A 15,366-nucleotide genomic window follows, 5' to 3' on the forward strand; every position below is an offset into this window, starting at 1 on the left:
AACAAAGGTGAGGCAGCGGTAGACCAGCAAGTCCTGTATTCAGCAAGTTAAAATTCTATTTTTCCCCCAAAGGAGTAAGATTTCAACCCCTTTTCTACGACCTAAGATTTAACCATTTAGCACATCAATGAAAAAATAATAGTTTTGCAAAAGACAGAAGTGTTTCTCTATGCGACAGTTATTGGCCAAACTCCACTCAAATTTGCTGTTTTCACTTCATACAAATGTTTATATTCAAAAAGATGAATTTCAGACTGCATCTGAGCACTAAAAAATGCCTTTAGTCACTTAAACAGTCAGTAAACTCCAATTCTTGTCGTCAAAAACATAATAAAAATGCACAATTTTGCACTTGCAACTCATCTTCACTCACTTCCTGGCTGGTATTAATCACATTTGATAGCTGAAGAGTCGCATTTGCACAGTGCAGATCATTTACATCATCACTTCTTGTTTACAGAAGCAAAACAAAACATCTACGACTGAATCCACATTTACAACTTTAAATGAGTAGAAATATTCAAATTCACACACATCAATGACAACCGGCCCATGTTTGAGCCATAAAATCCTAAAACCAATGCTGGTGATGATTTCTGCACCAGTTAATGGTGGAGAAAAACAGACCAAAAGCAAAGAGAGCAAAGAACAAAAGAAATGGGAGCAAATTACCTGCAGTCTGTAATGTAGAACGAGAACTAATGTGTGAAGATATGACACGACAAAACGATGACACTCTGATGTGTTTAGCGTATAAAGTCCAGTTTGTGTGGAAATAATTGGAATAAATCAGGCAAAGATGGTCTCCTCGCGTCTCTTCTTGGTCAGGATGGTTCCAGGTTTGTGCTGAGCGTCCGGGTGGTTGGTCAGCTCGGGGGGGCAGGTGGAGACCGGGCTCTCCAGGATGGCCTGCTTCAGGTCGTAGAACACCGCCGAGTCCTCTTTGGTGAGGAACGTCATGGCAACACCACTCTTTCCGGCACGACCCGTACGACCGATACGATGGATGTAATCTGGAGGAGGGAGAGATTTTTATTTATATGCATTAGGGGTGTGCATTGGCACTGCCCTCACAATTCGATTCGATTACGATTCACCAGGTAACGATTCGATTCAATTCGACATCACAATTCTACTGCACACAACAAGGGACATTTTTCGTCAGTCATGAGGCAATACAAGCAGTCAGATAGGCCTAATAACAATAGGTTTTATTGGCTATATTTTGAAAAGATGGCAAAATGAATCTCCTGCCTGAGTTCATCTAAGAGTAAGGAAAGAGAAATGCCTCCTCCTGCCATAAAAAGGAACCTGCTGAGGTGAATTTACATCAGCTAAATGTGGAGCCCTTGTTCCTGAGGTAGGGAAGACGTTAGCGCTATCCCACCTAGCTAGCTATAGATAGTTTTCATGAAACAAAAATGTAACGTTAATGAGTCGACTTTAAATAGGCAAATACAATGGTAATTACCTATCAATAGTAGTTTCTATAAAAACGTAAATGTTAAGTTCTGTCAAATACGACCACATACTTAAGTCACAACATATCAAAACAGCTTGTCCCGCTAGCTTACCTGTGCTGCATCAACACATGGCTCATTAGAATATTCAATGAGCCATGTGTTGATGCACACATAATCGATTATGGCACTTTGCAGCATCGATGCTGAATCGTGCATGCCCCGCATTGCGATGCATCGCCGAATCGATTATTGTTGACACCACTAGTAAATTATTCCATTTAAAAGGAGCAAAATAAACAAAAGCGAATTTCCCAACCTCCGTTTTAATAGCAGGGATATTTAGAGCCAGTGGGTTATATGAACGAGTTGGAAAGTTAAAAGATCTGAAGCTCACTAGGCTCGATAAGTAGAATGGTAGTTTTTTTAGTAGTGCTTTATAAATAAACAATATACAGTGTTGCTCCCTTCTTAGAGCCAGGGAAGTCCAACCAACATTATGATAGAGGTGGCAGTGATGGGTCATGAACCCATCGCCAGTAATAAATCTAATAACAGAATGAAAATATTTACCAAATCCTTAACAACAAGACAAGTAAATAGCGAGAATGAGGCTTCGTACCTTCAATGTTCTTCGCCATGTCGTAGTTGAGGACCATGGAGACGTCGTGGATATCGATACCTCGACCAGCGACGTCAGTGGCCACCAGGATGTCTTTGGCTCCAGCCTTGAGGTTGGAGAGCGCAAACTCTCTCTGTTCCTGGCCTTTGCCACCGTGCAGCGTGCAAGCATTGTACTGCAGGAGAAGAAGCAGAGGAGGTTAAATTTTGTTTTCATATTTTCTTTTTTTACAGCCGTATACTCTGCATTTCCACGCATTCATGATACATTATACCATCTGATCCTGTTTACACCAGCATGCACATGCCCAGTGTACGGGAATAGTCATGTGATTTTCAGGCTTGTTTTATATGGACGCAAATTATTTCTGATACAGCGCTAAAAAAGGTATACAAACTCATTAAACTGATTCAGACCAGAGTGGGTCCACAAACTAGATCCCTCTCAGACTAATTTCCATTTACACTACTGGTCAAAAGTTTTAGAACGCACCAACTTTTCCAGAATTTAATTGAAAATGATGCAGTTTAATGTCTCAGTGTACTCTGAAATTAATGCACATTTGCAACATTTAAAATTCTTTATTGAGCATGATAGTGTTTTGAAAGTAAAAAAAAGATTCAAAATCTCATTTTATGTTGAACTAAAGGACTAAAAAAAGACACAAAATGACTTACAAAGACATGAAAAGAATTCAAAAATGGACAAAATAGCCCAAGACTCCATAGAGTTAAGTTGTTAACCCATTTCTTGTTCCCTGAAAAAGGCCTACTTGTATAATTCTGAAATGTACATTATTTTTCAGTTTTGGTTAAGCTTACCTTTTTTTATTTACCTCTGGCAGTTCACCACTTACCTTTGTACCCTTTCAAGCTGTTCATTTGACTTGAACTGCTTGAATTTCAATAAAAAACTGGAAAAATTGGGGTGTTCTAAAACTTTTGACCGGTAGTGTATATTAAATGTTTTTATCATAATTCAACTATATTAAAACAGGACTAGTGTACAGCCACACTAGCAGCTCTGTGAAACTTTACTTACATGGGAATGTCATTAGTTTTGTTGGTAGTTTGTCAGGAAATTTGACCGTGTTGGTACCAAATGTCACAGAATGATAACTAAGAATGCTTTTACTCCAAACTTTGATTGTTGCTTATTAAGTGGACATGAAGATTTTATTTTCTAAAGAAATAAAATAGTTTTCAGGTGCTTTATTAAAGATCTTTTGGACCTACTGGTCCAGCGACTTACCCCCATCTTCTCCAGAGACTTCGCCAGCACGTCGCAACCTTTCTTCTGGTTGACGAAGATGATGATGGGAGGCTCGAAGCCGTGTGACAACACCTCCAGCAGCTTCTTCCTGCACCACACACAACCCAAAACCACTCAGTCAGACACTGTGACATAAACAGATAAGATGGTGGATGTTTACAGTGATATATTTGTGTCCGCCTCACCTCTTCTCTCCCTCTGACATGAGCAACACCTTCTGTTCGACCCTCTCGTGAGGTTTGCCGGCCGACCCGATGTAAACCACAGCAGGACGTCTCAGGTAGCTCCTGGCCAGTCTCTCCACAGCTGGAGGCATCGTGGCCGTGAACATGACCGTCTGAAAGATGTGAAAATAATACAAAATAATGTTTGAAAACACAAATAAAGAGTGAGAGCACCTTGCTCCTACTAGGGCTGCAACGATTGAGGCCAATTCCATAACATGCACTTGTTTCTCATGATGTGTTTAAGGTCTGTATGTTATGTAAATATGTAACTGTATTCTGTGTTTGCTGCCTCTTGGCCAGGGCTCCCTTGAAAAAGAGGTTCTTAATCTCAATGGGATATTCCCTGGTTAAATAAAGGTTAAATAAATTCATCGACAAAAATTGATAATAGAAATATTCGACAATGAATTCCATTGTCGACTATTGTCGCCAGACGTGTATTTCCCAAGAGAGTGAGGCATCTCACTTCATTACAATCTCTGCCGAGCGCGAGCGGTAACGTGCACAGAAATGACGGCGTCCAACACAGCTACACGTACCAAAACTTAGAAAGTTTGGGAGCATTTTAGCCTGGATACGGCAATAAAAAAATGACTTGCAAGGTTTGCAAAGCAGACCTGCGTATCACGGCAGCACCTCGGCGATGCACGAGCATTTAAAAAGAAAGCACGTCGGGCAGTTGAACCAAACGGAGTCTGACTCGCCTCGGTAAGATTCAAGTAACATTCAGCCGATACGTTTTGTTTATAAACGCTTTTTTCCGCTTTAAAAGAGAGCTTTAACGTTATGTCTGATGAACGTATTTTAGATTAAATGCATGCAGTCTGAAGCAGAGAGCAGCATGGAGCCTTTCTGCAGAAGAAGCAGATGTGCAGCAGCAACAGGCTCCTCACTGAGTCAGTACTGGTGCTGGTCTGTGATATGAGGTTCCAACAGGTGAGCCCAGTTCAACCCAGACTACATCCAGAACCCAGAACCAGTTCCACCCACTTTATGGAGCAGAAATACAGTTTTATAAAACACATTTTCCTGTCCTGAAAAAATGGACAGAGGTTTATTTATTTTTTGTATGAATCAGCAGCTGAATTGTTGAATAAAAGATGCAAGTACCCATCTTTCTTGTGCTTATTATCATTTGCCACATATTTAAAGCAACTTCATGCTAAATTTAAGATAAAATTAATAATTATCTGATTAGTCGACTAATCGTTTCAATAGTCGGTGACTAGTCGACTATTAAAATAGTCGTTAGTTGCAGCCCTAGCTCCTACACAGCAGTCTTGTTTGTTTGTTAAATGACGAGAGAGATAAACATACTTGTCTGTATTTATGTTTTCCAGATTCAAAGTTCATCATCAGTTTCTCAGGGTCTTCTGCTTCGTCAGTGTCTGGTTTCTGATTGGTCACTGGGATGTACTCCAGAATCTTCTGGACGTCGGGCTCGAAGCCCATGTCAATCATACGATCAGCCTCATCAAGGACCACGTAGGTACAGCGGCCCAGGACCAGGTATCGGTTCTCCAGCACATCGATGAGACGACCGGGGGTGGCGATCACAATCTGTCAGAGAAGAAACACACAGGTGGTGAATGTGTGTGTGTGTGTGTTCGGAGCATCGTTACCTTATGAATGTAATGGCAGGGTGGACTTCCTGCCAAGAGACGCTGCATTACAAAACACTCTCTCTTTACAGTGAATGAAATTATGTTTTTATTAACCCATTTAACCCATTGACGCCTAAAACTGCCTGTAAAACCTCTGGGCGATTTTAAAATCAGCCCCTAAAACCTGAAGTTTTTCTGGAAATTCAACAGAAGTGTCAATGCTTCTACTAAATAATAGATTTTTCAGCCTCTGTAGCAGATAGAAATGAAATTCAAAAAGTATTTGAGAGCTTATACAAATACTACAAAACGATGTATCCGCTTTCCAGGCTTCAATGGGTTAAGCTGGGAAGCTTTACCACATTTCTACCATTAAAACCGGGGGGCACTGTTGCGTTATTCTACCATTAAAGCCAGGAAAGCGGATTCGTCATTTTGTAGTATTTGTAGTTTTTTCCCACCTATTTTCAGTCTCGTGGCCAATGAAATGCATCAGAATACACGTGGGAGTGTCGCAATGCAACATGGGACTTTTCCAGAACTTTGAAATCATGGCGGAAGACGACAATAGCGGAGGGAGTTCAGATATAACAGCTATAAGCTCTCAAATACTTTTTGAATTTCATTTCTATCTGCTACAGAGGCTGAAAAATCTATTATTTAGTAGGAAGAGTTGACACTTTTGTTGAATTTCCAGAAAAACTTCAGGTTTTAGGGGCTTATTTTAAAACCACCCAGAGGTTTTACAGGCATTTGTTCCAGCCGTTTTAGGCCTAAATGGGTTAAAAGGGTCTTGTAAGCTAAATAAAACAGCTGCTAAGAGTCATTTTAATCTACACATTTCTTTTGGGACATTTTCTATTGAAAAATGTCATATTAACTGTTTTCACCTCTATTTAAGCATTGAACACTGGTCTTTCTGTTGCCTCTCACTCAATAAGTCAAATATAAGCACTTCTAACTTTCTATAGGAAGATGGGTTTCAGAAATGAATAGCTGTGTTCCACTTGAAAAAATGACATATACACTCAGGAATGATAATAATACCTTTACAGAGATGTGGCAGCCCTATTTAGCATCTATGGACACATTGCCAGCTTCTATGGTGGACGGGTTGTAGTTTTTCTATTCTCTTTGTTGTCAGAGCTTACTCTTGTCTTCCTTGCCTCTCGACCGTTTTTTATTTTATTTTATTTATTTATTTTATTTTATTTTTATTTTTTTATTTTTAAATTAATTTTGTATCATTAATATTTTCATTATTTAATTTTATTTATCTATTTTTTTTAATATTTTTTTCTCTCTCGCTTTTCAGTTTGTGGGTGGGTTGGGGAAGGGGTTTGGAGTTGTGTGTTTGTGTTTTCATGTATATCTTGTTGAATTGAAAACTGAAAAATAAAATATTCTAAAAAAAAATATAAGCACTTCTCAAGCATTTCTATGGTGTATTTCAAAGTTTTCCAGCACCTCACAGCTGTGATTAATAACTTATTTATATACAGAACATACACTTTATCTAGTTACTGCTTAGAAGGCTTTTCTACTTTTCCAAAAAACAAAAACTTCTGAATGTTTCACCTCACAGCCCATCCTGAGACGGAAGCCCTGGTCCTCTCTGGAGATACCTCCAATCACGGCCACCGTGCGGATGCCGAGCGGTTTACCGAACTTTATGGTCTCTTCTTCAATCTGCTGTGCCAACTCACGAGTCGGGGCGAGAATCACGGCGTAAGGACCCTGATCTGAATCTTCAATCCTGCACGAAGAGCCAAACAGAGAGCAGAGGAATATCAGAAGACAGTTTTATGAGTGAAAATGTTTAGCTGAGCGGGTTTAGCTGAGATTATTTGAGCCTCGACTGCGTTACCTGTCAATCTTCGGCAGGGTTGTGATCCAGACGAGCAGTGGAATGAGGAAGGCAGCTGTTTTACCGCTACCTGTCTCAGCCACACCGATGATGTCACGGTTCTGTAAACCAATAGGGATGGCCTGTCTCTGGATAGGTGTCGGATCCTGGTTTTTAAGAGAGAAAAGTCATTATTAGTAAACAAATTCAATAAAACTTGGAAAAAATTCTGGGAAGATGTTCATCAAGAACAGGTACAGATATTCATTCATCCCCACTTCCATTAGGGAACTGAACCTGGTTGAACGATGATGGTGATGTTGATAGTGATAAGTGATGATGATGATGAGTTTGATATTGACGATGAGGATGATGTTGTTGATGTTGGGGACTTATGTGGTTGACACTTCACCTGGAATTGCCTTCTGTTGCACTATTGTTTTGTTTGTTTTATCTTTAGATGTATATATAATGAGGCTGTGATCTGTTGTATGTATGTGTGTTGGAATGTATTGTTTTTTATGGGTTTTATACACCTAGACTGCAAACAAATTGCCCAAGTTGGGACAAATAAACTATACTTGACTTGACTTGACTTGACTTGACTTGATTTAGCCATAGGCAGAGTTTTGGGTTATGTTGTACCTATGTCTTGTACATTGTTGTATCTTGGTATCATGACGGGTAATGTTGTATTAAAAGACGACAGGTACATAATGAAAATTATGCTAGTAGCCTGCAAAAAGGCAATCACGAGAAGGTGGTACAAGACAGACCCACCAACACAAGAAGATTGGATGAAAATAATGGACGAAATACACATTATGGAACAAATGACTCATAAAATAAGGATTCAAGAGGATCAATGCTGCCGGAAATGGGAGAAATGGACAGAATACATAAAAACGACAGGGCAAGGACTATCACAGTGACATTAATACAGGATCTAACTGTAGAAATATAATGATCCAACATGTTCCTTTTTTGATGTTAGTTTTTGTTTTTTGTTTTGTTTTGTTTTATTTTACTTGTATGTATAATGTTCTACACTGCTTTAAGGGAGAAACAATAAAAAGAAAGTTATAAAAAAAAAAAACTTGGAAAAACAGCAGGGATATGTGACATGAAAAAAAAATAACATTAGCATTCTACAGAAGGGTGACAAATAAAAGGAAAGACAGGACCTGTTTGTAAGTAGATGTGGCATCCAATATAACTTTGAATTTCAACCAATTTTAAAAACCGCCAGACTACAATTCAATTGTTTTCAATGTTTTCTAGCACTTGTTGGAACCTCAAAATAAAAATAGCTGCTCAAAGACTCATATTCCTCTTAAGAGTTTCAGAGCACCGACCTTGTAGCCACACTTGTCGATGACCTCCAGGATGTGCGCGGGCAGCGAATACTCCTTCCAGTTCCTGATGGGGTTCGGGATCTTTCCTCCTTTTGTGGTGATGCTGTAGTCCTCTCTGAAGATTCGCCAGTCTCTGTCCGTCATCTCTTCCAGCTTCTTCTGAGACCAATGTCTGTCGTCCCATCGCTGCTTCGCTTCCTTCTTACGCATCTTCTTCAGTCTCGTCCTGAAGGGAGGAGAGGATGAAGACACCATCAGTAAGTTGTCAGTATTGTATGTGTTTAACAAGAATTATTGGTAACACTTTATGTTACGGCTGTGGACTGTCTCTAAGCCTTTTTCTGGAGGACAGGTGTGTTCTTGTCTCTCTGTGTGTTTCAGGTCCTGCCACGCCCCTCTCTGCATACCTGTTCACTCACACCTGAGTGTGATCTGCTCGTCAGGAGAGCTGTTATCTACCTCCAGATCCACTGAGCTCCCCTCTCTCTTGCTACTGATCTGCTCTGGTTGACTGCATATAGTTTGTGTTGTAGCTGCTCTGTGTTTTGTCTCACAGCTACATATAGAGTCAACTTGTTAGAGTGTCTGGGAGCCTGGTAGGGGTTCTCTGCCATTTCTGTTAACTTGTTTTCTCCTGTTTTTGCTTATTTAGGGAGCTTAGCATTGTCTGTTTTGTTTGGTAGGTTTAGCTGAATCTTATTTTCCAGATAGTGATTGACTTTTGTTTCTTATTTTGGCCTTGGAGACCCTGAAGATTTAGCTGCTTCCTTTTTCTGTTCTACTTAGTTGGTTTATCTCTGTTTATTCCATTTGCCTGTTAATAAATATTATAATTGTTTAACTTTGAGTCCATGCAGTCATTTTTCTGCATCGTTTTATGTTACCAAATATGTTACTTCCTGTGACCCCTAGACCTAAGGTCGTAACACTTTATATTAGGGAACACATATTCAACATTAATTAGTTGCTTATTAGCATGCAAATAAGTAACATAGTGGCTCTTAATGAGTCATTATTCAGTAGTTATTAATGCCTTATTCTGCATGGCCTTATTATACAACCAGTAAGACATTAACTAAGAGTTTTCCCTCTATTACCTCAGAATTATTGCTAATTAGTAGTAAGTAAGGAAGTTGTTGTATATGAGTTATGATCTTAATATGCTTTACTTTGTATGGACTTTATAAGTCTCTACATAGAGGTGAACGAAACCATGGAAACGGCGAACAGCCGCCTCCTCCAGACCTTTGACGTGACCGGTGGCTCCTTCTGGATGATTGGATGAGGATTGGTAGATTGTAATGTCAATCATTACTCTACAAAGTGGGTCACTTTAGGCCAATGTTAGTCTGTTAGGTTGTATAATAAGGCCATGCAGAATAAGGCATTAATAACTACTTAATGACTAATTAAGAGCCAATATGTTACTTTTTTCGCATGCTAACAAGCAACTAATTAATGTTGACTATATGTTCTCTAATCTAAAGTGTTACCTAATTATTTATTGCATATAAAAGTTTTTAGACAGATTTTTTTTTTACCTTCAGTCAGCTTTATTTAATAAACACCAGTATTCTCTTTAACCCATTGAAGCCTGGAAAGCGTTTACGTCGTTTTGTAGTATTTGTATAAGCTCTCAAATACTTTTTGAATTTCATTTCTATCTGCTACAGAGGCTGAAAAAATCTATTATTTAGTAGAAGCGTTGACACTTCTGTTGAATTTCCAGAAAAACTTCAGGTTTTAGGGGCTGATTTTAAAATCGCCCAGAGGTTTCATAGGCAGTTTTAGGCGTCAATGGGTTAAAGCCACAAACAGAGAGATATCTGGAAGATTTACTCACTCTTCCTGCTCCTTCTCTTCCAGCGTGCGTCTTTTCTCCATCAGGTCACCATAGAAGCGTGACTGCTCTCTTTTCTGCTGCTTCAAATCGATGCCAGCGATGAAGCCTCGTCCGTACAGCTGCACATGGTGCTTTTCTTTGTAACTGGGAGATAGATTGGGAACATCATGTAGTTCAGACTGGTGCAATTTCAAAAAGAAAGCTTCAGTTCAAGAGACAAATGTTCCAGTGATACAGAGTGTTCATGTTTCCTCACATGGGGTTGTAGTCGACTGAGGTGTCTTCAGAAGCGTCCCACTCAAACACAAACTTCCTGTCGTTCAGGTGACGAGTTCTCCGACGTTTCTTTAGTCCCCCAAGGTAACGCTCCTGTAAAGATGTATAATTTAATGAATAACATCATTCAAATGGTGAATTTTAATTACACAAATTTGCCTACAATCTGTCCAGCATACAACATTCTTTGGTAGAGCATATACCATATTTCGTCCGATATTGGCCAACAAAGGCGTATCCGTATCTTGTGGCATCTGCATATATGCTGTCCAATATGCAACTATTTAAACTTTTTTTTTACAGAATAAATAATGCAGATAATGATGCTTGGGGTCATTCAGAAATGGTGTGAAAAACTTCTTGTTTTGTCTCTTTTCTAAAATTGGTTGACAACGTCATGCATTGTTGCATTTTTAATAATGCGTACTGAAGTTAAATATTCTTTAATAGAAGATCAAGAAGGTGCAAAAATCAGTGGACAATCTAAAAGTAATGTTGAAACAGCCACCATTTCATCTGCTCTACAAAATCTCTCCTAGGACGAACCTTGATGGCGACGAGTTCTTTGCTTTTATCCTTCTCCTCTCTGAGTTTTTGTCGTCCATCGTCGTCTTCATTCCCGTTGTTCTCTCGCTCCATTCGCTCTCTTCGCTCCCGTCTTTCTCTTTCCTGGGGGTCCTCTGTAAACACGCATTTTCAATTATGATCATTATGCTTCTATAAACTAGCCTGGGTATACCCAGACTGCCTTGCGCGCTCGAATTTAATTTCGAACTGCGACAGGGTCTGGAAACCAGGAAGCATTCTTAGCCCTGTTTTAGGGATCCAATCACAGATCAGGGAGGGACGGCAAGATGATGGCGCGTACTACTCGGCACTTGGAAGCTTGTAGTTTTCTTACGGATCCAACATGGCTGCTGCAGACACAAAACTCTCTTTAGCTGTAGACGGTGTTTTAAATAGTTTAGAGCGAAAGTTGAAAGGCGAAAGGTCTCTCAGCGGCTCTGCTGACGCCCGGCTCGTAGCGAGATCACCGGTAGCTGGGCTATTAGCGCCGCACCGGCGAGACCACCGGTCATCTGGCTACGAGCCAGGGGTCAGCGGAGCCGCTGAGAGGCCCGCAGCAGCTTGTTTGTTGCCCATAAAATCAGTGGATGTGTGTGGCTGAATGACATGAGGGGGAATAAAGCGTGAAAATAAATAATCTTGCAGAAAGAAAAGAACTGGAGAAGCAAAGCAGCAAGGTATAACTGATCTGATTGGCTAAGAGCTACCTACAGACGCTTTGATAGACATTCTAAGCGTCCAATAAACGGCTCCGGAGGATCGTAAACCACACCTCCTCTACGGAGAAATACATTGCTCGTTGCCAGACTAGCCCTCATTTGAGAATAGTCTGGTGTTAGCCAGGCTATCTATAAACAGTATGCAGAGCTGAATGAAGTGATCAGAGGCTGAAACACACCCATCATTTTTCTCCCCATGTCCTGGAACATCCTTCTCTTCTTCCTCTCATCTTCCATCAACCTCCTCCTGTCCTCCGTCTCTAGCTCCCTCCGTTTAATAGCCTCAGCTTCTCGCTCCGCCTTGGAGAGGAACTTGGGCTAAATAGGACAAAATAAAATAAAATTAGTGAAGAAAAAAAATAATCTTGGGTTTACAAAGGAAAAGACAGATGTGAACCTGAAAGACCTTCTCACCTTTGCCTCTGCTTCTTCTTCTGCCTTCTTCTTGGCGAGAAGCTCTTCCAAAGACAAAGGCTGGACCTGAACAGAAGCAACATGGGTCAAAACACCAAAAATAACAACCTAAGATCCAACACAACGCTATGAAAAGTTCAGCCAGAACAGACTTTTACCTTCTCTTTCTTCTTTTTTTCATCTTCCTCCTCTTCTGTTTTTATATCCTTGTCTCTCTTTAATCTTGAATCTTTAGACTTAGGCGAGGGGCTCCTACACAGTGAATTTAAACAGGTGTTAGCAAACATTTGTAGCAAAAAATTGTTTATTTAAGTCATTTCAATTCAGTGTACAATTCCAAAACATAATGTAACCCGAGTTAAGTTGTAACCCAACCCACTCAAACACATCAAATGACCCAAAAGGACACTTTCATAAATACAAATAAATAACATAAATAGAGAAGTTTGCCATTTTTCTGACGTTAGGCACACATATTCATTTGGCACTTCTGCACTAATAAGTACCAAGTCAAATAAATAAAAACTGTTTCCCAGTTGTAAGCAACATTCATGTCAATGTCAGAGTTGTAAATTATGTGTTTAGTTATAAATTGGAAACTGGTAATTACAATATCTTCGATATGACATGAACACATGATATTAATGATGATACAGTAGTTTGAGAGTCTTTGGAGTTTTGTGGGCAAAACATTACAGCTTAAAGCTGATAAATAAATTATAGCAAAGAAAATTCTCCTTTCTGGTTTAAACCAAAGAAAGAAACTAAATCAGCATATACATGTCATCCTCCACATACTTAGACCTTTTACTGCGATCTTTATCCCGCCGATGGCTGTCTCTGTCCTTACGGCCCCTGTCTCTGTCTTTATCTCTGTCACGCTCCTTGTTGTCTCGGTCCTTGTCTTTCATGCGTCGATCTCTGTCATTATAATACAAATGAGACACAAAAATGTATTTCTGATTTTAAATTCAGCTGACAAACTGAAGCTGAGTTGTGCAAAAAATGAGACAAATGTTGTTTGTGAACTTTAACCTGGTGTTAAAGATGTTTTGTGCCACATTTTTGTTACCTTTCTGGAGATTTAGATCGATTTCTTTCACGAGAGCGATTGCGTTTGCGTGGTGAGCCTTTACGATCACGTTCTCGTGAACGGCTGCGTTTCCTCTCCCGGTCTTTGGTCCCTGAGGATTCAGCATCCTTCTTGTCTGTGGAGTCGGCCGCCATCTGCAAACAGAAAAAGCATGTTGTTACTGTTAGAAAATCAGTTCTTGACATTTTTTGGGTGTAGGGATTTTTAAGGAATTGTACTTTATTAATTAAGAGAGGACATAAATTAATGACCACTGCAAGGTGAACATTAGAGGGTTTTTTTTTCTCACAAGTTATTTCTTAGAGAAAACAGATAACATTTTACAGATAAGACACTGGACACAAATCAGGTCATGCATGATGATAGTTTGTGCACGGTTAGTTAAGAGCGTTGTACTTTTCTGTAGTAGTCTACCAATATATTATATTCACCACATTGCTGTGTCAGCAAATACTCATTCATTGACAGCTGAATATTATCTAGTGCTGTTTTTGGATAACAGACATCACACCAGGTTTTAAATCATCACCCTGTTAAAATAATCGCCTAACTCATTTAAGTTTTGCAGGAAACACCAGTATGAATGTGTGTGTGTGAATGGGTGAATGAGGGTAGTGTTTAGTGTAAAGTACTTTGGATAAAAGCGATATATAAGTGCACCCCATTTACATATGACATTTATTGATCATTTCACTCAAAAAGGATGTAACAAAGGATGGCTGTTGGCATAGTAATAACACTGTGTAAATTTGTAACTTAAGAAAAATAAATGACATTTTTTGAACATGCCTTTGTGACTTAAGCAAGATACGGTAACACTTTATTTTGAAGGTGTCTACATAAGAGTCACACAAGCCTGTCAGAAACATGACATGACAAGTATCATGAGCATTAATGTTGCTTCAAAGTGTCATTAATGTTCATGACACATCCCATGTCATGTTTATGACACGCTCATGTCACTCTTATGTAGTCACCTTCAAAATAAAGTGTTACCATATCTTGCTTAAGTCACAAAGGCATGTTCAAAAAATTGCCTAAGTCACATTTTATTTTGACTTAGGCATTATAAATCCGTTTAAGTCACACACTTGACATAGGCCATTATCTTAAAGGGGTAAAATCACATGATCTGATCAACTGAGGATGTAGGCGATTTTACCATAGGTGGCAATGAGGAGATGATTTATGCAAAAAACAAGACAATTTTGACAAAAAATGACTGATGCGATTATTTTTAACAGTGTGACGAAATGCTAACTAAATTTACTAATTTAAAAAAAATCACACATAGTGAATGAACATTCAACAGTTTAGATCTAATGTACCTCAGCTCCAATCTAAAAGATTATTGGTTTGTTCCCTTATAGCTACTTTGCAATAATCAGAAACTATTTCTCCTGCGAGCATCTGAAGGTAACGTGCATTATTTATTTTTATGGTTAAACTTCTGGCTTGTTTTATTTAAGTTCGGCAATAAAAGTAAGAAAAATTAACTTGTCATGTGGAAAGTAAACAACGAGACAAAAGTAAAATGAAGTAACTCTGCAGAATGGACGCAGATAGTGTGACCAAGCTAGGTTAGCTAACAACCTAGCAAAAACGGCTAATTATCCTCAATAAAACCTCCCAAACATGCAACAATGAAACCTCACTCGAGTCAAACGTTTACACATTATAAAACACAGCAGCGGATATGTGGGGTTTAGTTTAAACAACATTTAAAGCTTACCTTAATCACTTGTCAACACAACACTTGCGATTTTTGTACGCTTCAAGAAGACGCCATATCGCTCGCCACAAGCAACTGCCACGCAAGGGATTGTGGGAGTCGTAGTACTGAGCATTCCATACAGAGTGCAGACGACGGCTGTTTACACTACATTTCCCAGCACAGTGTGTGCACTTTTTAGGACCCCGACTGTTTGGTACATGAACATCTTCAGTGCCTGACTAAAAACAACTTCAGTCTCTCCGTATGCTGCTTCAGGCACAAGGTGGCAGCCGTGTTACACCTTACTTAGTACAATACTGTTTTTATATTAAATAGATCAGAATTAATAGTACA

General features: G+C 39.3%; 1 protein-coding gene across 2 annotated transcripts; it reads right to left on the minus strand.

Moving 5' to 3' along the window:
• Positions 1-58: 58 nt before the first annotated feature.
• Positions 59-15,111, minus strand: ddx23 (DEAD (Asp-Glu-Ala-Asp) box polypeptide 23). 2 transcript variants are annotated; one of them, XM_059333816.1, is made up of 17 exons: positions 15,031-15,111; positions 13,278-13,432; positions 13,010-13,126; positions 12,364-12,457; positions 12,206-12,271; positions 11,971-12,109; positions 11,052-11,185; positions 10,486-10,598; positions 10,230-10,373; positions 8,387-8,612; positions 7,053-7,198; positions 6,764-6,941; positions 4,899-5,141; positions 3,540-3,691; positions 3,334-3,442; positions 2,083-2,257; positions 59-1,013 (listed from the first exon to the last, which is right to left on the minus strand). In XM_059333816.1, the coding sequence occupies exons 2-17, from the start codon at positions 13,430-13,432 to the stop codon at positions 790-792; spliced, it is 2,415 nt and encodes an 804-aa protein (XP_059189799.1). In that variant the 5' UTR covers positions 15,031-15,111; the 3' UTR covers positions 59-789. The 2 variants fall into 2 exon arrangements, with proteins under 2 accessions (XP_059189799.1, XP_059189798.1); XM_059333815.1 differs by having other exon boundaries at positions 13,004-13,126.
• Positions 15,112-15,366: the final 255 nt, after the last annotated feature.

Source organism: Centropristis striata, chromosome 5, assembly GCF_030273125.1.
Source record: "Centropristis striata isolate RG_2023a ecotype Rhode Island chromosome 5, C.striata_1.0, whole genome shotgun sequence".
Taxonomy (NCBI): domain Eukaryota; kingdom Metazoa; phylum Chordata; class Actinopteri; order Perciformes; family Serranidae; genus Centropristis; species Centropristis striata.